This window comes from Myxocyprinus asiaticus, chromosome 16, assembly GCF_019703515.2.
Source record: "Myxocyprinus asiaticus isolate MX2 ecotype Aquarium Trade chromosome 16, UBuf_Myxa_2, whole genome shotgun sequence".
NCBI lineage: Eukaryota > Metazoa > Chordata > Actinopteri > Cypriniformes > Catostomidae > Myxocyprinus > Myxocyprinus asiaticus.
The window spans coordinates 26,601,665-26,626,557 of record NC_059359.1 but is presented as its reverse complement, the minus strand read 5'-3'; the positions used below and the strand labels follow the sequence as shown (position 1 = coordinate 26,626,557).

The following is a 24,893-nucleotide window of genomic DNA, read 5'->3' as shown; positions in this document are numbered from 1 at the left end:
AAGGTAGTTACGTTTTGTTATTAAATTTAGTTTTTTTTTTTTGGTTTTCTCTCCATCATGAGAGTTTTTGTATTTTATTTTATTGAATTGCCTCCAGCGTTTGGGTCCTTCCCTCATCACAATCCTGACAGTGACATGTGTTCCAGTCAGGAAATATCTAAACTCTTAGATCTCTCTTAGTGTACAAAGAAATACATCATACATAACTGTTTACATTTGTTTTCTGTAAAAGTTTCATGGCAAAAAAAAAAAAAAAAAACCTTTGTAACTAGCATATCCACAAACATTTGAACTCCAGTTGCACTGTCAACTGTCAGGGATTAACCAGCTAACATAAAAGTCAAATTACTTTTATTACATTAATCAGTGTTGCACTTTTTCAACTATGGCAATTACAATTAAGTAGTTTGTGACAAACCTCTACATGCTGCCTTCAGTCAGTAGTTCATATTAGATTGACTGATTAAAATACTTGAATTTGTATGCTTAACAGTTCCTTTTTAACCCTGCACAGAAGCTGTGAAGTTACATTACAGAGGTACAAGCAGTTTAGCTTGACAGAAAATAGTTTGTCAAGTGCAATATACAGACTTTTAAAATCGTAATTTATAAAGAGAATAAAGATCAATTACTCACAACGTTAAAAATACAATTAAAATACTCTTTACTCAATTTAATGAATTACATGTAAAATAAGATGAAATGCATTTTTAAAGAATATTTTGTTGGCTAAAGCAACACTTTTTAGCAATTAAAAAGGTCAAAACAATATATGTTATTTACTAAAGATATCCTCCATTAAATACAAATAATAGTGAACCTCAAAAATCAAACAATTTAGGCAGGGAGTCCTAACCCTGACAAGGAACAAAATAATTTAGGATTATTATCACAATAAGATTATGAACATTAATAAAAACTTTAACACAGTCTCTCAAAACAACTCTGTTCAGTATTGTCCACAAAGTTTAAGCCAAGTATAAGATTAAACCATATTAATTCTGGAGACTCTACATGTCACCGTTACGTGACTATTTTTAGGATTAGAGAAATGAGAGTACCAATACATATTAGCCTGGATCATAAAAGTTTGTACTGGAACTTTCAATCTCAACATTGAACAACATTCTTCAGATAAATAACACCTGACAAGTACATATTACATTTGTGGGTGACATTTTAAACATAACAAAGCATGTAAAACTACCGAAGTTGACATAGGCAGATCAGTTCCAAGAAAACGATTTGATATTGCCCCTGACTCCATTCACTCTGTGAGTATCTGTTTCTGATCTGTAGATGACTGAAAATAGCTGACTCTCAATGCATCATCTTTATTAATGGTCAAATTAACAGGTTAAGTAACATTTTCAAATAAAAGCAAGGAAATGAGAGCATGAACAGCTGCTATGTTTTGAGAAAGGACAATATTTATGAAGCCATTGGTTATATTAGTAGTGCTTTGTTTAAAACAAAAACACAGCCTTATTGGTGTATTAAACACATGATCAATATGTATATGCAACATGCTCTGTTATGTTACAAAGCCAAATGTCAGGACATAATGTGTCTAGGTGTTGTTTCAATAACTCAGGAACCTTCAATTTTTCACTCTTCCACTCTCTTTCTTCCTCTCTCCCTTCTTCTCGACCTTCCCCACTACCTTTGGTAGTGCAAATTTCTCCATCGCGTCCCTTTCAAATTCCTCCATCTCATCGTTGTCTTCCTCACTGTCCTCTAACTCGCTCTCCTCTCCTTCAGCCATGTCCTCCAAAATGTCTCCCACATCTTCCACAAACTCACTGAATGGCATCTGATCATGAGCAAACACACCATCCGTAAAGAACTCCTTCACAAATTTACTAAGCTCTTCTTTCTTGGACATTTGGTCCTCTGGATCTGGGAGCTTGGCCAGGTAGTTCTGGAGAAGCATCTCAAAGTCACGAAGGCTGACTGGAGCAAGCCCTTCCGCTCGAGCGCAGTCTGCTACACCACTGCATGTCTCCCTCTGCCCATGATAGTGCTGTATTCTCCTCCTCTGTTCTCCCCAGTAGATCTCACGGTCATTATGGTAATGGTTGGAAGTCTCATCTGTTGGTCCATGCCTGTGTCTCTCCGTATTGCTCAATTCCTTTTCATCCTTGTGTGGTTCCTCCTTTTCATTGTGACAATTCTTCCCCTCATTTTTGTGGTAGCATGCCTTGCTCTTTTTCTCTTCTTTTATTCCCTCTCTTTTCCACGCACCATCTTTGGACCACTCCTTCTCTTTCCCTCTCTTTTCCGAATGCTTTTTCTGTGTTTCCTTTCCTGCATACATTTTGGGAAATTCTCCATCTAATTTCCATTTTTTCTTTGTTTTCTCATTGACTTTTCCCTCACCCTTTCCTTTTCCCCACTCCTTTTCACCTTTCCATTCATCTTTCTCTTTCCATTCTTTCCTTTCTTTTTGGTCATTGCGGCCACTCTCTTTATCGTTTTTCCATTCTTTGTCCTCTTTCCAATCTTTTTGCTCCCCTCTCGGCTTCCATTCTTTCTCTTCTTTCTCATTTTTTCGCTCCCCTCTTTGTTTCCATTCTTTTACCTCTTTCACTTTCTTGTACCCAGCCTCTTTCCATTCCTTCTTCTCTACTCTCCTTTCATTCTGTCCTCCATGTTTGTCTTTTATCCTCTTTTTATCTTCTTTCCAATTTTTTTTCTCCTCCCACTCTTTCAAAGCTTTCTTTTTTCCATTTTCTTTTACTGTTTTACTATCCTCCTGTTTTTTGTCCTTCTTCAACTCTTTTTCATCTTGCCACTCTTTTCTCTCATCTTTGCTCTTCCATGCTTTGCCTTGCTCTTGGTTGCTTTTATCTTTTTTCCAATCTTTCGGATTCTTCATATGTTTGTCTTCTTTTTTTCCACCTTTTCTCTTTTTTTCTTCTTTTTCTCCCCTGATTTGTTCTTTCTCCCTACTCTTTTTATCCCAATGCTTCTTGATCTTCATTTCTTGTCTTTCGATGGGTGGTACGTCTCTTATGTCACCAGTAGAGGGCATCTCAGAGGCTGCAATGGGATGCACAGGTTCTGCTTGTCCTGGAACAGAGCAAAGATGACCATTTATAATTAGGTTTCCTTTTGTAATTAATGTTTGTGTGCAAAATTGGGTAAGTGCATGTGTGTCTAAAGCTTGTATTGCATTTTTTGTGACAGTGAGGATATTATTTTTCTTCCAAAGAAAAAGCATACAGAGGGGAATACAGACTAAAGAGGGGTAAAACAGTTTTGCTGAGACTTCATGCGTCTTATTAAATAGGATTAATAATGGAATAATGTCCAGTCAGCTGGTTATAATCTCATAATAAACCCTGAGAAGGTCATCGGGGCCCTGACACTAGCGGAGCATTTTTGTAAAATATCAAATCAAAACAGTGTCTGTATTTTTACTGATAAAATATGATAAAAATATAGTTAATAAAACCGATAAAATAATGATTTATGTTGAATCTTTTATTATGCGTGGGGGAAAAAAAGTGCTACAAGAGACACTATTTGAATTGATAAATTCTAAAAATATATATTAATGTACATGAAATAATGATTTATGTTGAAACCTCTATTATGTGAAAAGAAAGAGACCATGGAGTGCTACGAGAGATATAAAGCTAACAGTGTTGGATATTGGTTGCCAGGGACAACAGTCAATTACACAATTTAGCTATCATTATACAAAAATCTTTGGCCACAGAATGCAGCTACCAACCAATCAGCATCAAGTACTCCAGACAGCTGTGCAATACATGTAAATGTGTACTGCACCTGTACTCTGTGTGAGCTGTGAAAGGGTCTCTTTTAGATGCTCCAGTTCTCTGTGCAGTGATGGCAGGGCATCCAGATCTCTCTTAGCTCGCTCTATTTCTTCTTTCATTCTCACGTTCTCTTGTTCCAGCTCTTTCTGAATAGCAGGTAGTCGGTCTAGTTCTCCTTTTATCCTCTGGTACTCTTTCTCCAGCTCTTCTCTCTTCACACGCTCTTTCTCTCCCTCCTCTGCCAGAAGTTGTGCTGCTTTTAGTTCACTTAAATGTTGCTGAGTTTACAACAAGACAAATAAAGAACATTACTATAGAAATATAATAGAAATGATAACAGAAAAATTATAGTTTTCTCCCTTGTATTAATGATTTCTGCTTGTATTATTCTCTTTTGTATGCTGCTTTGTATAAAATTGTCGGCTAAATTAACTTATTTAAACGTAATGTACGTGTAATTATGTATGTATACTCTAACGTTCACAACACATAGTCTGAAAAAAACTGCTCAATAAGAAATTGTCATTATGTTCATGTCACTATCTGTTTAATAACACATGACCATGTTTACATATCAATGGCTATTTAGCACCTTGGCAGGAACTTTGTTAATCATTTCACATGCAAAGAGGTTAGTCAACCATAAGAGGTAATTTACATATACATTTTAAAGATACAATCTCAAAAACAACCTGTTAATTCTAAGGGCCTCAGGGTGGAATATAGTCATGTACAACCTTTAGGAACATAACTGACTTGTATAATATATAAATGCTATAAAACTGTAGAATATGGCCCATTAAAATGAAAAACTCAAACTTTTTAAACAGTTTAAAGGTGGTTTGCACATTCTTGTGCAGTACCTGAAGCTGTGCCTGTAGTACTAATATTCGTTGATCTTCCTTTGCCTGTTTGCTTAAAATATCAGGAGGCTCAAAACCTATAGGTGTATCTCTGGAGACCTCAGGGTTCAGCCACTCCTATCACACACAAATACATTAATTCATCTGACTATGTGAATACAGTGTGTGTTTTAGGTCTTTAAATTGCAGATAAAAAGGAGACTGCCAATGAGAGAAAATTATCTGACCTGATTTGTTGGATCTTTCAGTTCCCTAACATCAATGTCCCCTTCTGAGAGGATGAAACAGGAGACAAAGCAACTCAATCATACATCATTAATGAGAAAAGTCACCCCAAAAAATAATAATTATAATTCTCCCATCATTTACTTATCCTCATGTTGTTCCAAATCCATATCACTATTTCTTCCGTAAAACACAAAAAAGAGTTGTTAGGCGGAATGTTAGACTCCATTCCATTAATTATTTATTATGTTAGTCCCCATTAATTTTTTTGTGCAATGAAAGTGAATGGTGACGGAGGCTAAAATTCTGCTTGACATCTCTTTTTGTATTCCTCCCAGAGAAAGAAAGTAATACACTAGGGTGAGTAAATATTTTTTTTCCATTTAAAAAAAAATAATAATTTGCTAATGTGATGACATATAGCACATATAGCATTCAATACAGACAGTGTGCAAAGGATAAAAAATGTAAACCAATGGTTTGGAAATTAAATTTAATGAGCAATGTTCATATCCAATTCTGACAAGAACCACATTTTCCATGCAAATAAAAGGAGCTTGCACTGTCACAGAAATACGCCCGACATTCAACAAGGACACAATTAATGCACAAAAGAACGCAAGTCCATTTACCCTACCAACGTCTTATGAATGTGCAGTCTTTGTTTATATTGCTGATGCTTGACAGAGATTGGACTATATAATAGGATGCAGACAGTGCAATAACCGGAGAAGAACCTCAGAATTAAATTGTACTTACTTGACCCAGCCCATTAGCGCTTTGCGCACCTAATTTCGCCAAACCCACTTGAATGCAGACTTATCGCATACTTACACAAAATACCAAAACTTCAGGGCCATGCCCATTGACTTTGATATGTTCTTGCATAGCACTGCACTTAGCACTAGTGCTCTTAAAATAGGGCCCTGCAAGTTTAAGGTTTCAGGACTGAAAATTTTAAGGTATTGAAAATGTTATCTTATTAAAAGTATATTGTGACTTGTAATTATTTTATAAAAAAGTAAAGATCAAATGTTTTGTAAATATTTAGTTGGTATTAAAAAATCTTTTTAAATAAAACTAATAGTTCTTATTGTGATTTGCTATAGTACATAGCATGGCAACCATTAACAGCCTGCATTTAAGATGACTAACTATATTACTTAGTGGAAGAATTGTTTTTTCAGATTATTATTAATAATAAAAGATAACTTTTTATTGAACACTGGAGTTTTTTTTAAATATAATATTGCTGTTGCAGCCATTTCATAAAAGCAATAAGGTGGGAGCAGTGCCCAAGAACAGCCCTTATCTGTGGAGAAATTACTGTAATGCACAGCCCCTTGTGGATTATTGTTTTAATTAAATATTTTGAGTACAGCACCAAAAGACACAATTATAGAAGTTTATTTCCAGCACATGGTCAGGCAAGCAAGAGCACATGCATGTATTCAAAGCATCTCATTTCTAAACTCTTGCAACACCAAACACACATTCTCTCTCTCTCTTTACCTACCATCATCCGGGTCCATAAGCAAACCTGTAGAATACACCTCAGTCTCAGACACAGGAACATATTCAAATACACTCTCTGATATGGGCTATTCCAAATGAACCTTTGGTCATATGACACTTTGAGACTTACAATATACAATGCCAGTTTGTTCAGGAGCATTTAGAGATGTAAAAAAATTGGCTTATAAATGTGTGGTGAAGTCTAACACACCTATTTTTCCCAAATTAGATTCGGCATATGTAGTTCATGTAGAAGTCTCTAGAGACTGAAAGCTTAATAATGGTGGCCTAAGAGCATCATCTTTATAATACTATATGATCCTATATATAAGTGTATGAAACATAGAATAACCCAATCACAGATTACTGATTAATGCAAATCTATTGTGCAGACGTGTACCGTTAAAAGCGTACTCACGCTAAAAGTCTAAAAAGTCTGACTGAATATGCTATGTCTAGAATATAAGCACAGCAGTCTACAGGACAAAAGCCTCAAATGTTTGAAAAAAATGAAAAAAAAGGGGGCTTATGCCTCATACTCACCAGAAAAGAAAATGGTTCCTAGACCAAGAAGAATGACCGCTGCAAGGATGCACTTGTTCAAAGAAAAGACTGTTTCTTCCACTTTTTGAGGGGGCTGAAACTCTTCCTCATCCCCCTCTTCATCATCCTCTTCCTCAGTCTTGCCCTGGTCCAAAGGGCCCATTTGGGATATTGGTCTCTTTCGTAAACCACCTCCCTCCGTCCCTTTTGTTTCCAACACTTCTACATCTGGCTTGTACTCTAGTAGGAAACAGGGCAGATGATTATTCAGGCATATTCTTTAGTTATTCATAACATGATTTGAACACAAGTGTGTAATCCAAACAAATCCCATTTCATATCAACTAAAACATAAGCTAGCTAGCTACAGCTGGTTAGTACAGCAGCTATATCACTCTTTGTGTAAGTTTAGGAGGGCCTTTTGGAGCCGTCGATGCTTCATGTGTGTGGTATAGTAGCGACATGTTCCTGGATGAACATCCATTGTTAGTCCTGGAACAATTCTTATTTCCTTTAATTGTAGGGGAAGAGTTAGGGCCATGATTGGCTGATAGGAATGTAGTTCCAGGACCAAAAAAAAGGTTCATCAAATAACATTTACTTGTTTAAATTGTGTTGTACATACATGTGTTTGTGAGGTGACTCATCATTGCGAGTGTACATTTACTGTTTAAAGAGATATAATAAAGAGAGTAGAAATATAGACAGAATGAGCACAAAAACCACAAGTCTACAATGTCCTGAGGATGCAGGAACAAGCAAATGTTTACTGAAGCAGGGAACAATCAGCTTAGAGAATGATGCGGCCAAAATGTAATCAGAACCGACTCGCTGTATCTAAAATACAATATTAAACAGAAATCAAGCTGTCAAGCTGCCACCAATCATCATGCAAGTCCATCCTCATTCCATATCAGACCTGTCAACTGCAGTTAGTCTCCATTTTGACCACCAACAATGCTTTAAAAATATATACAGTACATATGCAAAACATTGAAAGACATAAAAAATCAAAGTATTAAACATATTTTAACTCTTTTAAATCAAATGGGGAAAAAAAAGTAAACAGAACTAGATACACTAAATTATGCAACACTTTTGTATGATTTTTTTTTATACTTCTCACCTTCTGTTATGGTCTTTCTAAGATAAGACTCCTCCTCTATTTTAAATTCCTCTCCTCCCTGACAAACTGAGGCAGGAAGTGTGTTTGATCCAGAGTTAGGACTTATGTGCGTGTACGAGTCAGAGAACAAATCGCCATCACCGCTGGGAGAAACTGGGCTCTTTGAGTAACCTGTAAGGGCACTTTGTTCCTTATGGTCAGGGGTCCAGGAGCTGAGGTCCTCAACAGTACCGCTGACAGATGTGGAGTCCTCATTGACATTTAGTTGGGCTCGATCATCACTGGTTTCTGGAGGCGCTACCTGGAGATCATTTGGCAGATCAAAATGTAACTAGATATGAAGAATTTTTCAAGACAAATTTTTATGTTAGCTTGTCTAAAAGTTTAAACTAGTTTTAAAGTTTGATGGTTATACAGACATACAACTTGCTAGATAGATAGTCAAAGACTGTCACATATATCAGTCAGATTAACCATCAGATAGATTGAGAGAGAGAGAGAGAGAGAGAGAGAGAGAGAGAGCGCAACTTAAAACAGATCAAAAGTTCTTTTGTTGATTTGTTTACATTTGAATTTTGGGGGGTATTTACACTTGGTCGTGCGTTTTTACGGATTTTTATCCAATCATGAAAAGACCAAGTGTAATCAGATTCGAGATGGATATAAATGTGAACACCTCCGTAGGTGGTTTGAGACTCATTCCATTGAAACTTGGTCAAGTGTAAATGCTGTTCAAGCTACATATGTAAACTTTGCTCTGCCCAAACAGCGCTAAGTCAACACAGGTAAAATGTGAAAAGTTTCTGCATAGGGCTCGCGTCACGCATTAACACCAAATAAAGGAACGGATGCACGTTGTAGGACTTTTTTCTTCATTTATTTGACGCAGATCGCTGACAAAACTTAAACACTGACAATGAGTGCAGCTGATGCGCATGAAGCAACTTACCTACGACAAGCCACGAGGGGGAAAATACACAGCGCACAAACACACAGTAGTGCACAGCTACACAATATGACACACAAGTTGTAATTACTATTTTAATGGTACTTTTTTTTTTTTTTGGCCTTTTTGGAACTCGACAGCCTCTGGAAACAACATGCTTACACTCTATGGAAAAATATAATTTCAATATCAATAGATCATTTGAAGGGGATATAAGACCATTTATGTAATCTTTTCTCAGATCAAATTTTATGTGAGACCCAATACTGTAAGCACAAATAGGAGCATAAATGTAAAAAGCACAATCACATTTTGGGCAAAACAGTCAGTTTTCTATCATTTTAAACTATTTGTTACTTTACAGTATTAAATCGATTATAAGTATATTTATAATCAAAATTTCACTCGCTTTGTCCACTGTTTTAGATTTATTTTTCCACTGAGATAATCACGGTGCATTCTGGGTCACCTACCCGGGGAAGGATACAGTACATACGATGGTACCTTAGAATTTGGCCAAAACTAGATATCTTAGGAGCAGCATAATTAAGATACCTATCTTTTGGAACAGCTTTCGCATAAAGATGCCTTAAAATGCCGCCTCCAGAGGCAGCTCACTAGGTTTTGGAACTGACCCAGGGTATAAGTGAGACTGAGTGGAGACAGAAAATGAAAGAGCAAAGACACCTGAGGTGACTCTGGAGGCTGAGTTCCCTTTGCATGCTCTGACGCATGGGTGTGAGCTAGATCAGATTGCTCCTGGGTTGATGGCTCTGTCTGAGGCTGGAGCTCAGCTGCATCAGAGGAATGCTGCACCAGGTCACTATGGCACTTTGTTAAGGGCTCAGGTACTGTTGAAGAGGATGGCTCTCCTTCAGCTACTGGACCCACATTCTCAACTCTAGACTCCTGCACATGGAAATATATCATGGCTTTATTAACTGAACTCAGTCAAGCTCTCAAATCTAAGCTCCTCCATCCTTTTATCAGGATATCTATGACATACTGCATACTAATTACAAAGGGATTATCAGTTAGTTCTATAATATCAATATATCATAAATTTCAAACCACAAAGTAGAGTTGGGGTACTCGAGTTCGGACTTGGATTCGAGTCCGAGTCATGAGTCCAGTTTTAATGGACTTGGACTTGTCACGGACTTGGATGCATTTTTACTCGGACTTGACTCGGACTCGAGCCTTTGGGACTCTGGTTTTTTTCCAGCCGAGTCCATGACATTTGATTTGTGATGCAATGAACAAAATAAATAAATAAAAATAACGAAATGGAAATAAATGGACACTCTGTCTGCAAGCAGTTGGTGCACCCCCTGATGTCGTAGAAGTAGCCAGAGTTTGTTTCACTGTGTTAAGCAAACACACCTGCAGAGCGGCACGCTCAGTCAACCAATACGCTTGAATGTTACTACGGAGACTGCTGTATAACATCGATTACCAAGGTGGCTGGCACGACGAACACATAAAGACAGGTATGTAGCCAATGTACTAGAAACTACAAGGCAGTTTCGCACGACACGGGACCTGACAACTGGTAAAATTGCACACAGCGTTTGTGCAGCCAAGACGGTGCTCGCATCACGGTTTCATCGTGGTTAAGAACTTCATTGAGTCAAGTTACCCACATCACGTCTCTCACAGTTTACTAAAACAACATATAAAAATAAAAATTCAGAAAAATATTAATATTGGGCTATTAAGTCTTTTTAGACGTAATGTATCCTCACATGTAGTCTCTGTAGTCTCTTGTGGTCTACGCAGTGTTGTCAACTTAAACTGATCCTTGATGAAAAAATGTTTTATTGCTAAAGCAGACTGCAACTCTGAAAAACAGATAAACAGCACCTATTTATTGTTTTTCTATTTTAAAAGCATTGATGAAGCTGCTTAAAATATGTTCTTTTACAGTTTTCCACAATAAAATGCACAATGAAAAATGAATTTAAGCAAAGTTTAATACAACAGCGAAAAGTTTTTTTTTTTTTTTTTTTTTTTATAATTTAATTATAGATTGGGTGACCACACGTCCCGGTTTATTACATAGGACAGTCCCGGTTTATGGTAAGGTCACTGATTTTTTTCTTCTTAAATTAAATCTCCTCATTGTCCTTCTCGCTATTGTCTCTGGTATGGTATGCAGAAAAGAAAACACATTTTGTTGTGTCGCATATTGATTTGGCAATACATTAATTCTAATCTTCAGCAAATCAGCTGAAATGTGTCTGGTTACCATGGCAATGCCGTCACGCACTATTTCGTCCTAGGGTGACCATATGTCCTCTTTTTCCTTTATCGGACCTTTAAAAAAGCATCCAGCCGGGATTTCTACATTTGCAAAAATGTCCAGGATTCGGCTTTAGTTGCATTATGATATGCATCTAATACTTAATTGTGTGTGCGCGCATATTTGCATTGCTTTAACCCCTCTTTGTAAGTCCCGCCTTCTCGCACACCAATTGGTCAATTATAAAAGGATTGCAGCAACTATTGGCCAAATTCCTGCCTGTCAATCTCTCCGTGAACACCGAAGCACTGTTGTGTTCGGCATCAAACAGTTGTTTGACAGTAGCAGCAAATGACAGCTGAGTGGAAACAATGCCCAAACGAAAGTGTAAATTTACAGAAGATCTGATCAAAAAATTCCCATGCTTGCGTCCAGGTCGGGATCCGTGGGAAGCAGAATGTATGACATGTAAATCTGGCACTTATGTGTCAGTTGCTAGTAAAGGTGCAAGTGATTTAGAAGCACACATTAGAAGAAGCATAAAGGGTCAGCAAAAGGTGAAAGTTCATCAGGTAAATTAACGGACTACTTTTTGCGACCAGGTAAAATTGTTATCATATTGCTTCATTTTCCATGGCCATTCAAAATAATAGTAATAGTGAATGAAGATACACTCATGGCATCAAATATTTTATTTTAGTACATGGACATTCAAAAGAATGTTGGAAATTTTTATTTATTTATAAATATTTATGTTATGCTAATAGAGTTTCTTTTTCACTGTATTAAAGTTGCATTCATAGTAACATTGTTTTGAACCCTATTATTTAACACCCCCCCGGTGGAAAAAAAAAAAGGTGTCCTCTTTTTGGAAAACCACAATATGGTCACCCTATATCGTCCTGTCAGTCAGCGCAGCAAATCAGCTGAAATGTGTCTGGTTACCATGGCAATGACGTCATGCACTCGATGTCGTCCTGTCAGTCTGCGCAAATGCCCAAAATAATGCAAAAATGCGTTTTCAACTAGCCTGTTATGGACTCGGTCTTGAGTCCGACTTGGCCCCTTTTGGACTCTGACTCGACTAAGGTGGATTTGAACCCAACACTACCACAAATACTATGACAATGAAACACCTTTACCTGTGGGGTAAGAAGAGTCCAGCTGTTGCCACTGGCACTGTTGCTGTTATCAGCCATCGCCTGGTGGCTCTGTCCAGCAACTGAAAAACACAGTTAGGGTTAGTAATTAACCAAAGCCCTCAGAAAAAGGATCATCAACTCTGTTTACATTCAGCTACATCAAAAGACAAATACAAGTGTATATATGGGTAATCTGAATTTTGAAATGAGTTTGGTTGAATGAAAACCATGATCTCAAGTCACAAATGTTAAAAGGAATAGTTCACTCAAAATGAAAATTCTGTCTTCATTTGATCACCCTAATGTTGTTCTGAAACTGTACAGACTTTTTTCTTCCATTAAAGAAAAAAGGAGCTGTTGGGAAACATGTTAGTGTTCAGACTGGCAATATGTTATCATATTTACTAATTATTATTTTCATAAACACACTGGTTCAGAGTAGGCATGTGATGGCATTCGGTAATACAGTATATCATGGTAATTAACATGCACAATATTGTTATTGTGGGCACTTCAAATACCTTACAGTGCTGTGAAAAAGTATTTGCCCCATCCTGATTTCTTCTGTTTTTTTTTTTTTTTTTTTACATCTCATTCTAAAATTCAAACAAAATCTAACATAAAACAAAAGGCAATCTGAGTAAACACAAAATACAGTTTTAAAATGATAATGCTATTTATTGAAACAAAAAAGTTATCCAATACCAACTGGGCCTGCATGAAAAAGTGTCTTTAAACAATTGTTGGAAAACGTACTCGTGTCATGCACAAAGTAGTATGTCCTAAACGAATTGCCAAAACTACAGTTTGCTAATATGAAATCTGTGGAGTGGTTAAAAAAATGAGGTTTAATGACTTCAACATAAGTGTATGTAAACTTCTTACTTCAACTATAGATATACAAGCTTGTGGGGCAGAGAGTCTGCTGCCCTCCTGAACTCCACAGCGCCCCTCAGTTTTACCAATGGAAATCTGTGGTCAAATATGGTAATGCAACAAGCCCTCATTGAGACCCATTGGGGCAGAAATTAGTCTGCCCATAAACATAGTGCCAAACCAAAGGTAAATTTAGTATTAGACCATCAGTGTAACAGATTGTGAACATGGTGAGCACTATCGAATGTGTGTGTAACAGTGTCTCATTTCTACTGCCAATTCAAGACAAATTGGCCTTCAAACAACTTGGTCCTGACAAGCCAGAAATAAAAAATGGTTTGACAATCAAAAGATAAGTGTAGGTGATAAGATATTGTATGTTTTGTATGATGACAAATTGTATGTCAAAAAGCCTTGGCTCTTGAAACTTTGTTTTAAATTTACTGTGATTTAAAAAACTTTTTTTTTTTTGTACTGTGGAATGGTGTAAATGGCATAGTTCTGTTCCTCTCCCTCTCCTCCCTGGGGTTTTTCAACAACACTTAATTTAGATTTACAACATGTCAACATTTTAAGATAAACCGTTCTTATTTAGAATATTAGAATCAATATTATGTTCTAAGAGTGCCACCGTGTGGTGGAACAATGCAAGGACACCTCATATTGTGTCAGCGCGTTTATGTTTGCATAAGTTAAACAAGTTGAATAATTAAAAAAAAAAAAAAAAAAAAAGATCTGCCTCACCTATATCTGTGGTCACGAGCTGCTACTGAAACCCACATCACTAAATTGATATTATCTCCTGGTTGTTTACATTGCGGCTATTACAGAACTTTCTCACACCTGCCGGAAACGCAGCCACTTGCTAACTTCCGCGTTGCAAAATAAGGTGGATAGGGTAATGAGTGAGTTCAGTAAAGAGGGTGACTTTAATATAGGCCCCTATGTGTGAAAGAAGCAAGAAGCTGAAGTTGGAGATTGGGAAAAGTCCCAGCAAAAGCTAGAGGAGCGATGAAAGAGTTTTCACCTCATTAGTATTATCTTCATGTTGTTTCATTGGTTGCACCATCTGTTCCCTGAGTGTTAAATGATTTGGCAAAGAACTGGGTTACTAAGGATGTCAGTCACACAAAAGAAAAAGGTTTAAAGGCATAAAAGGAAGAGAAGAATGGTGGAGTTATATTCATGGGGACAGCACTGAAAAAACAAAGCAATGGACCAACTGCTTACTACTAGAATACCAGTGAGAAAACTAAGACAGATGTGGGCTACTTTTCCAACTGGGTCAAAGTCTTTCTGCCATCTCAATTATTTACAGCAAATTATTTAAACGCTTTCCATTCATGGAAAAACATTCTTACTACTTCTGAATATTCAATAGATCTGATGTAAACAGTAAATGTTTGGGCATATTTTTCAAATCAAAGAAGCCTTAACAACGATGTAACACTTTGTGACACACTTCAATCTTTAATAAGGATCTTTTTTCCTATCCCTGTAATTTGGGTCTGCTAATAATGTGACTCCCATGAGAGATTTTTTAATGTAGCCAAGAGCTGTGAGAGTTGATGAGGACATAGAGGAATGGCTAAAAAAAGATAATAGCTAAAAATAACACAGAAAGAAGCACAAAGTGCACCTAATTGAACTGATATTATTTGAGAGAAGTCCGATATTAAGAAAATACTGAATTGCAATATAAATTTGCAGTTAGCAAAGGCAGTTATCATCTTACATATGAATTTGTCATGCAGATCTTTAAAAAACACTGGTACCAGGTTTTACGTTCACAGAAAAGAGCTTAACTTTCCACAAGCTTCTTAAAATATTGTCTTCAATGAACAACATTGCAAGTGCATCCCTTACAAACATTTACCCATGTAGTTTCCACAAAAAGTGGAAAATCTTTCCACCTGCCACAAGCAGCTCTTATTCGATCTGTCACTGCCACAGGCAGCTCTCACTCGACTCAACACAGTTCTTTGCGTCTCCCTCTCGGTGCGTCACCATTCTTTGCATCTCCCTCTCCGTGCGTCACCGTTAGTTGCGTCTCCCTCTCCGTGCGTCACCGTTAGTTACGTCTCCCTCTCCGTGCGTCAGCGTCTCCCTCTCCGTGCGACACCGTCTCCCTCTCCGTGCGTCACCGCTAGTTGCGTCTCCCTCTCCCTCTCTGTGCGTCACCGTTAGTTGCGTCTCCCTCTCCGTGCGTCACCATTAGTTGCGTCTCCCTCTCCGTGCGACACCGTCTCCCTCTCCGTGCGACACCGTCTCCCTCTCCGTGCGACACAGTTAGTTGCGTCTCCCTCTCCGTGCGTCACCGTTAGTTGCGTCTCCCTCTCCGTGCGTCACCGTTAGTTGCGTCTCCCTCTCCGTGCGTCACCGTTAGTTGCGTCTCCTCTCCGTGCGTCACCGTTAGTTGCGTCTCCCTCTCCGTGCGTCACCGTTAGTTGCGTCTCCCTCTCCATGCGTCACCGTCTCCCTCTCCGTGCGACACCGTTAGTTGCGTCTCCCTCTCCCTCTCTGTGCGTCACCGTTAGTTGCGTCTCCCTCTCCGTGCGTCACCATTAGTTGCGTCTCCCTCTCCGTGCGACACCGTCTCCCTCTCCGTGCGACACCGTCTCCCTCTCCGTGCGACACAGTTAGTTGCGTCTCCCTCTCTGTGCGTCACCGTTAGTTGCGTCTCCCTCTCCGTGCGTCACCGTTAGTTGCGTCTCCTCTCCGTGCGTCACCGTTAGTTGCGTCTCCTCTCCGTGCGTCACCGTTAGTTGCGTCTCCCTCTCCGTGCGTCACCGTTAGTTGCGTCTCCCTCTCCATGCGTCACCGTCTCCCTCTCCGTGCGACACCGTTAGTTGCGTCTCCCTCTCCGTGCGTCACCGTTAGTTGCGTCTCCCTCTCCGTGCGTCACCGTTAGTTGCGTCTCCCTCTCCCTCTCTGTGAATCACCGTTAGTTGCGTCTCCCTCTCCGTGCGACACCGTTAGTTGCATCTCCCTCTCCATGCGTCAGCGTCTCCCTCTCCGTGCGTCACCGTTAGTTGCGTCTCCCTCTCCGTGCGTCACCGTTAGTGGAGTCTCCCTCTCCGTGCGTCACCGTTAGTGGAGTCTCCCTCTCCGTGCGTCACCGTTAGTGGAGTCTCCCTCTCCGTGAGTCACCGTTAGTGGAGTCTCCCTCTCCGTGCGACACCGTTAGTGGAGTCTCCCTCTCCGTGCGACACCGTTAGTGGAGTCTCCCTCTCCGTGCGTCACCGTTAGTGGAGTCTCCCTCGCGGTGCGTCATAGGCTACGTTCAGACTGCAGGCAAAAGTGGCCCAAATCAGATTTTTTTTGCTCATATGTGACTCAGATCTGCTTTTTTCATAACAGTGTGAACAGCACAAACCACATGGAATCTGATCTTTTTGATTCTGATTTGGGCCACTTCAATATATGGCCCTAAATCAGATACAGGTCTGATTTTTTGATATGCAACCTCAGTCTGAACATGCGACTTTCACGTCACTCTCGACATTCGTCACAATGCTGCGCTGAAGGAAGTCACTCTAAAGATTTTACATACCGGTAGTTCTTTGGTAACTCTGTGAATATGGAAGACAGCTGCGAAGGTAGCCAGTGGAGGGACAATGAGGTTTTAGAACTCATAAGTATTTGAGGTGACAGCTCTATACAAGCAAAACTTCAGGGGTCGTATGAGGTTTAATGACTTCAACTAGTCGTACCTGTCTGCATTTGAGAGCATAGCGAAAATTTTGCTCTCTTTCTCCTCATCCTCATCGCCTGCTCACGAATTCGCTGGCTTCCGCTGCACCTCACCTTATAAATGAACGTGTAAACGCTGACTTCAGTGGCCTCCATGCTTTCTTCCGTATGACAGCGTGCTGCATGTAATGTCTTTGTTATTGTTCTTTTGCACATGCGGGTCAGTTCACACTGGAATCTGATATTGGCCACATTTAAAAAATTATGTGAACAGCCAAACAAAAAAAATCAGATCTGAGCAATAAATCCGAATTGAACACTAAGGCCTGCAGTGTGAACGTAGACTTAGTTGCGTCTCCCTCTCGATGCATCACCGTTCTTTGCGTCTCCCTCTCAATGTGTCACAGTTAGTGTTCGCAATATGCAGGGTGAAGATAAAATGCTAGCTGTAATGTAGCCTATGTGCGCTGTCTGCAGTCCCGCTAAAGTTTAGACAAGGATTTTGAGTGAACCCAAAACGTGGAGGAGATGAGGTGGAGACACTTACTGTTACTATGAGATGATACAATGGCAGCTGTGCATCTGGATATGTTGCGACTGCTTCAGGCTTTTCAAGCATTTATTTTGCCGCTGTCAAACATGAAGGAAAGTGATGGGATTCCCTCAGATTTACATTGTTTGCAGAACATTTGTGGAAATTATAAAAAACTGGAAGCTGCCGCAAATAATGTGGAGATTAGTTGAATTTGCAAGAATTCTTGCGATCACAAAAACCTGGAGGGGCTGGTTATTTCTCTCCTGTATGGCAGGGAATGAAACATAACACAGTGTCTCCTGAACCAAAAGTAACAAACATATGACACATATTACAAAACCAACACTTGGCAGAGATGACATACATGACTAGTAGACCCATGTATTAGTACAAATAACAATAGAACTCTTCACAGAAAAACAATAAATACAATCAATAAATACAGAACATTTACAGACATATGGGAAAGTGGTACCCACATCTTACTCTTAGTAGTACTGTTGTGCAAGTTGCACATCTACAAATATTGCAGTGATGCAGGCTTTACATTGTGAGGTTGCAGCAAAAGGTTTCTCTTGTGCAAAAAACAGGCAGAATACATATGGATTGTAGAGGCAAGAGAAGTGCATGTTTTATATATATATATATATATATATATATATATATATATATATATATATATATATATATATATATATATATAACACACATATACATACATACACAGTACTTTGCAAAAGTCTTAGGCACATCAGATACTTCACAAAAACATTTGTCTTAAGATGGTTTTTTATATCTTCAGCTTTAGTGTGTCAATAGGAAATATAAATTTTAGAATTCCAAACGTTCCATTTGCAAACAGAATAGAATAGAAGAACAGGGAGCCCTGCAACAGATGTCATGGCTCCCACAGACCCCCTCACTGAACATCGAGTCAGTCTGGGATTAAATGAAGAGACAGAAGCAATTAAGACAGCCAAAATAGATAGTAGAACTGTGGTGAATTCTCCAAGAAGCTTTGAACATCCTGTCTGCAAACAACCAAGAAAAACTGTGCTTTTTTATGTTTACTGGACTATATATGACCTTAATTGATAAATGAAAACTATTTATGGCATTATTTTTGAAGACTCACTACGCAACATGTTTCACAAGTGCCTAAAACTTTTGCACAGTACTGTGTGTATATATAAGGTATATATATTCCTTGAAACAACCACACTGTCTTTTTCCAGAGCAGCCTGTATTTCTCCTGAGGTTACCAGTGGGTTTTTCTTTGTATCCCGAACAATTCTTCTAGCAGTTGTGGCTGAAATCTTTCTTTGTCTACCTGACCTTGGCTTGGTATCAAGAGATCCCCAAATTTTCCACTTCTTAATAAGTGATTGAACAGTACTGACTGGCATTTTCAAGGCTTTGGATATCTTTTTATATCCTTTTCCATCTTTATAAAGTTCCATTACCTTGTTAAGCAGGTCTTTTGACATTTCTTTTCTGCTCCCTATGGCTCAGTATCTAGCCTGCTCAGTGCATCTACGTGAGAGCTAACAAACTCTGTCTATTTATACACAGACACTAATTGCAATTTAAAAAGCCACAGATGTGGGAAATTAACCTTTAATTGCCATTTAAACCTGTTTGTGTCACCTTGTGTGTCTGTAACAAGGCCAAACATTCAAGGGTATGTAAACTTTTCATCAGGGCCATTTGGGTGATTTCTGTTACCATTATGATTTAAAAAGGAGCCAAACAACTATGTGATAATAAATGGCTTCATATGATCACTATCCTTAAATAAAAGACAGTTTTTTTTGCATGATCTGTAATATTTTCAAAATCAATGCCACAATTTCACAATTTCTGCCAGAGTATGAAAACATTTTAGCACAACTGTGTGTGTGTGTGTGTGTGTGTGTGTGTGTGTGTGTGTGTGTGTGTGTGTGTGTGTGTGTGTGTGTGTGTGTGTGTGTGTGTGTATATATATATATTAACGGTGACAGATCGCGAGAGAGATGCAAATAACGGACACGGATCACGAGGGAGATGCTTATGACTGTGAATGCGTGTGTCACAGGTGGTGACAGGTCGAGTGATCAGGGCCGGCCCGTGGGTTTGTGGGGCCCTAGGCAAAAATATGAAAATGGGCCCCCCCGTGTGAAAATTGTCATAATTTTAAAGCATCCATAGAACCACTGCAAACGTGATGAGCAGATTTGTTTTTATTTTTTAATAGAAACCACTAAAAAAGAAGCACTATATGGTATATAGCTCAGTAGATATAAAATAGCTTTTTTTTTTTTTTCAGTAGAAATAGCTTTTTTCCCCAACATGAATATGTTAGGTTAAAATGTACAGGCATGCATAAAGGAATATGTGTATTTTAGGTGCTTTGACAAGTCACCATTTTATCGCCTTATTCAGATAACCTTTCAACTTTTTTTCTAGAAGTACAGCGTAGAGCCGAGGAGGGCGGGGCCAGGCTGGAATGACGCACGCCCGGGCCCCAATCAGCCTGATGGGGCGCGCGAGGGATAAAGGCGGCCGGGGATGACAGTTCGAGAGAGAGAGAGAGAGAGAGAGAGAGAGAGAGAGAGAGAGAGAGAGAGAGAGATGAATGAATGAATGAATGAATGAATGAATTACAGGCAGCTGCCCTGTGTGTGGTTATGTTTGAGTGTTTTTGGTTAAGTTGTTCATTAAACTATTATTTATATTTTCAAGCCGGTTCTCGCCTCCTCCTTTCCCTAGAACCCCCTTACATACAAATAAACTCAATTTAAATGAGGTCATGGAAACTGCAAGTATGATAATTACTGGGTAACATTTGACAATAAGGTTTGCAATAGGTATCATTAACAATGTATAATACAATTTTCCAGCATTTATTAATCTTGGCTAATGTCAATTTATAAAAATACAGTTGTTTATTGTTTGTTCATGTTAGTTCATATTGTATTAACTAATGTTAAAAATGGACTAGTATGTAGAAATTAACATTAAATACGATTAAGTATTGTTCATTGTTAGTTCATGTTAACTAATGTTAACAAATACAACCATAAGTGTTACCCACTAAAGTTACATTAAATAAGAAAATGCTGTTTAAAATAGTTTTAATTGTATAGGACACTGCTGACAATGCTTGAAATGTTTATTTAGAGAAACAAAATCAATGAAAACAAAAAGTTGGTCAGAATATGTGCAAAAGTTAATAAAAGTTAGCCTTAACCGCTGAGCCACCATATATTTATAAATATATATTTATAAACAAATGTAAAGAAAAAGCACATACCTCTTAGAGAGCTGACATCTTTGCATGTAGGTTGGTTTGGTTATTTTCCAGATTAATTGCTCATATTTTCACTCTATGTGAGTTTTTTTCTTTTTTTGAGTCTTTATATCGGCAGTGTCTGAATTGCTTCCTGTCTAATAATACTGCGAAAAGAAGCCGCGCTCTAGTTCAATGATTTGCATCATGAATAAATTATGCAGATTAGTGTGTAGTGCTTAGCTTTACTTCTTGCCTATTTTAGATACACTGCTGTTATTTTATTTGTCACTTTCAATTATTTGTCTTTTTGTTATTATTCAGATACATAATATGTAATATTACGTAAAAAATTGTAATATTTTATACGTAATATGATGGTTTTAGTTTTCACCGTTATTGTGATTTGTATGTTAAATGATCAGTACCACGCGTGTTGCATGTTATCTAGCGTTAAAGGGCTTTGGAAACCATTGGATTATGGAGAGTTTCGAAATTACTCATAAATGTTTTTCAATTCTGTGTCTTGTTCATATACCTTGTAAGTATTTGTGGGGTCTCGTCAGACACATCAGGACCACATGCGGTCACCTGTGCGCAGCTGGCCCTACGAGTGAGAGCTAGAGGTCTGCACGATCCTTAAAATGAAACCCGAACACTACAAATCGAATTTCTTCTCCTGTTAAGTACTGTTGTAGTATGCTGTATTTTATGTAAGCATATAGGCAACATTCGTAACACTATTGAAACAGTAAACATACAGTTTTCACAAGGCACAGCAGCCCCTTACACTATACACTCTAGCAGAAGAGGAAAAAAGCACTGACTTACTGTTTATGCGCTGAAACTTCACCTGGTACAGAACAATGTGGAATAATATGAAACACTGCAACTGTCCCCTCTATGCAGCCTGAACTTATTCAGATTGTTGAATCTTTGTGACAACTGCGCAGAAAACAATCTAGACGCAGCGCAAAAAATGACACAAAGCGCAGGTGTCTCAACTTGCGTTTTTGACAATTTGAAGTTCTTTTTAACTTGACATTGTGTTTAAAATGTGCCGGTCCTGCGCGAGACTCTGAAGAAAAAGCGAGACGCGGTGTAAATGTCAAAGATATTCGTCCAGCATGTGTTTACATAGGAAAATAATGGGAAAACAGAACAGAGGTGCGCAAAAACACGTTCGGTGTGAACGGCCCCTAACTCGTCCGTTCGCGTGTGTCTGTGAGTGAGAGCGCGTGCGCGAAACAAGTTCGGTAAACTTGTTTATTTTTTCATTCATACAGACCCGAACCCGACCCGAAGTCATACTTAAAAAACTGACCCGAACCCGGCACGAAACCCGTCGGGTTCTCGGGTCCCGTCAGGCCCGGGTCGGGTTGCAGACCTCTAGTGAGAGCTGCCTGTGGCGGTGACAGGTCGAATGAGAGCTCTCCCTGCCACGGAAAGATTTTACCAATACTGCAAAAAGACTAGCTACTACAGTTATCATTACTACTACAATAAAACAGTGGCAACTTGATATTCGTCAGCACTGTAAAAAAAGAAGAAAAAAAAGAAAACAATAAGAATGTACTCTGAAAGTTTTCTAACAAAGTTTGAAGGAGATCCTGTAATAATTTAGGATAAAAGTAAAATAGTAAAACAGATTTAAAAATGCATAGTTATGATTAAGAATAATAATAATGATGATAGCCAGTTTGTTTTGAAATGTAATGGGAAAGTTCCATTCGTTCGATTCTCACTCTTATCTCTCATCATCTCCGAAGAAATAAAATGCCCAAAGAAGGAAACACTTTTCCCGTCATGAGAACATGGGCACAAAGATAGTTTCCATGCGACAAGAAAACTGTGCTGTATGCAGTCATATGATCTACTTGTGTTTGTATGTTAATGATATTGTATGAATTCTGTGTACATTTCGACCAGATACAATTGACAAAAGGGGAGTGTTCGGTTCAAAAACCGCAGGCAAATAATGTCGAAGTCGCAATTTACATAAAGGCACATGCCGGAAACACAAACAAACAAGCGCACAAGTTTCACGTACAGGCAATGGAAGTTTTATGAAATACGAACCAAAGTAAAAGTACAGCTGCAAACAGAACCATACCTGACAACTCTGCAAACCCTTTTCCGCCTGTAAAGCCGCTGTATCTTGTCTCGTGCAAACTTGCAAACTTAAGTGTGAGCAGTTCTGTTGTCACGCCTCTCTGGTGCCTGAAGTTCTCCACCAATCACCACTTGACATTTATCTATATCCCGCCCATATTCTGTGTTTCCCATCAACAACAGTATTTTCCATCGTCCCTTCATAAGTAACACTTTTGTTATGACTGACACGCACAGGTGACATGAAGATTAGCTGCATGTGTTGTACTACTTTGCGTTTTTAAATGTTTTCTTTACCTTAAGAATATTACAGGTGCTTATCTGAACAAACCTCTTAGCCGAAGTATTAAACTTTTGCGCGTTATGTCCCGCACCGTTTGTGCTACGTAATTGAATGATGAACCTAGTACTTTTCTTTAAAAGAAGATTTGGGATTTAAGGACGATAAAATCCCACATAATTCCATACATTTACACTGAAAGAAGGACCTGAGCCATCTTTAATCCAGGGACCAGGTCAGACTTTTTTTTTTTTTCTTTCTTGGGCAACCACTCAAAACGACCCTAGCAACTGCGTAGCAACGCTCTTAAACCAACAATGACACATTAGCAACCACCTTCACACTGGAAATGCTAATGCGTTGCAGCATGTATTAGAACACATTAAATGTGTGCCATCAGCACATAGGAGAGAACAGAACAGGGAAGCTAAGGCGTAGATTTAGGTAGTGATGGTAGGGACATGTTCCTATCATAAAATAAAATCGGAAATTATTAAATTAATAGATTTAAACAAGCATATTCTTCATGTACAAATGTTTCCAATCTAAATAATAATAATAATAATAATAATAATAATAATAATAATAATAATAAACGTCCTTGGTTTTGCATACAGCCCAATTAATGGAGGATTCTGCTTTGGCCAGTAAGTGCCTTCTTGAGGAAAACACCTTTTAATATGACCGACTGTCAGATAAGGGTGTGGATTAGAGGTGCAGGATTTTAAGATGCTAGTATAATGTAATAAATAATAATGTGGGGGCCTGGGTAGCTCAGTGAGCAAAGACACTTACTACCACCCCTGGAGTCGCGAGTTCGAATCCAGGGCATGCTGAGTGACTCTAGCCAGGTCTCCTAAGCAACCAAATTGGCCCGGTTGCTAGGGAGGGTAGAGTCACATGGGGTAACCTCCTTGTGGTCACTATAATGTGTTTCTCGCTCTCAGTGGGGCGCGTGGTGAGTTGTGCATGGATGCTGCAGAGAATGGCGTGAAGCCTCCTCATGAGCTATGTCTCCGTGGTAATGCGCTCAACAAGCCACATGATAAGATGTGCAGATTGATGGTCTGAATCTCAGATTGAGGCAACTGAGATTCATCCTCCGCCACCCAGATTGATGCGAGTCACTGTGTCACCATGAGGACTTAGACCACATAGGGAATTGGGCATTCCAAATTGGGGAGAAAATGGGAGAAAGACGACCAACTGCCAGTTGAATACAGTTGAAGTCAGAAGTTTACATACACCTTAGCAAATACATTTAAACTACATTTAAAATGTTTCACAATTCCTGACATTTAATCGTAGAAAACATTCCCTGTCTTAGGTCAGTCAGGATAATGACTTTATTTTAAGAATGTGAAATGTCAGAATAATAGTAGAGAGAATGATTTATTTCAGCTTTTATTTCTTTCATCACATTCCCAGTGGGTCAGAAGTTTACATACAATTTGTTAGTATTTGGTAGCATTGTCTTTAAATTGTTTAACTTGGGTCAAAGGTTTTGGGTAGCCTTCCACAAGCTTCTCACAATAAGTTGCTGGAATTTTGGCCCATTCCTCCAGACAGAACTGGTGTAACTGAGTCAGGTTTATAGGCCTCCTTGCTCGAACACACTTTTTAGTTCTGCCCACAAATTTTCTATCGGATTGAGGTCAGGGCTTTGTGATGGCCACTCCAATACCTTGGCTTTGTTGTCCTTAAGCCATTTTTCCACAACTTTGGAGGTATGCTTGGGGTCA

At 38.7% G+C, this 24,893-nt stretch overlaps 1 protein-coding gene across 3 annotated transcripts; it reads right to left on the bottom strand.

The window, feature by feature from the left end:
- Positions 1 to 647: 647 nt before the first annotated feature.
- Positions 648 to 22,954, bottom strand: LOC127453835 (pre-B-cell leukemia transcription factor-interacting protein 1-like). Of its 3 annotated transcripts, none has more exons than XM_051720549.1 (10): positions 22,873 to 22,954; positions 12,388 to 12,467; positions 9,691 to 9,912; positions 8,058 to 8,358; positions 6,932 to 7,171; positions 6,390 to 6,413; positions 4,876 to 4,919; positions 4,649 to 4,765; positions 3,796 to 4,063; positions 648 to 3,072 (listed from the first exon to the last, which is right to left on the bottom strand). In XM_051720549.1, the coding sequence occupies exons 2-10, from the start codon at positions 12,442 to 12,444 to the stop codon at positions 1,601 to 1,603; spliced, it is 2,745 nt and encodes a 914-aa protein (XP_051576509.1). In that variant the 5' UTR covers positions 12,445 to 12,467; positions 22,873 to 22,954; the 3' UTR covers positions 648 to 1,600. The 3 variants fall into 3 exon arrangements, with proteins under 3 accessions (XP_051576509.1, XP_051576510.1, XP_051576511.1); XM_051720550.1 differs by lacking the exon at positions 22,873 to 22,954 and adding an exon at positions 20,784 to 20,854; XM_051720551.1 differs by lacking the exon at positions 6,390 to 6,413.
- Between the last annotated feature and the right edge of the window lie 1,939 nt (positions 22,955 to 24,893).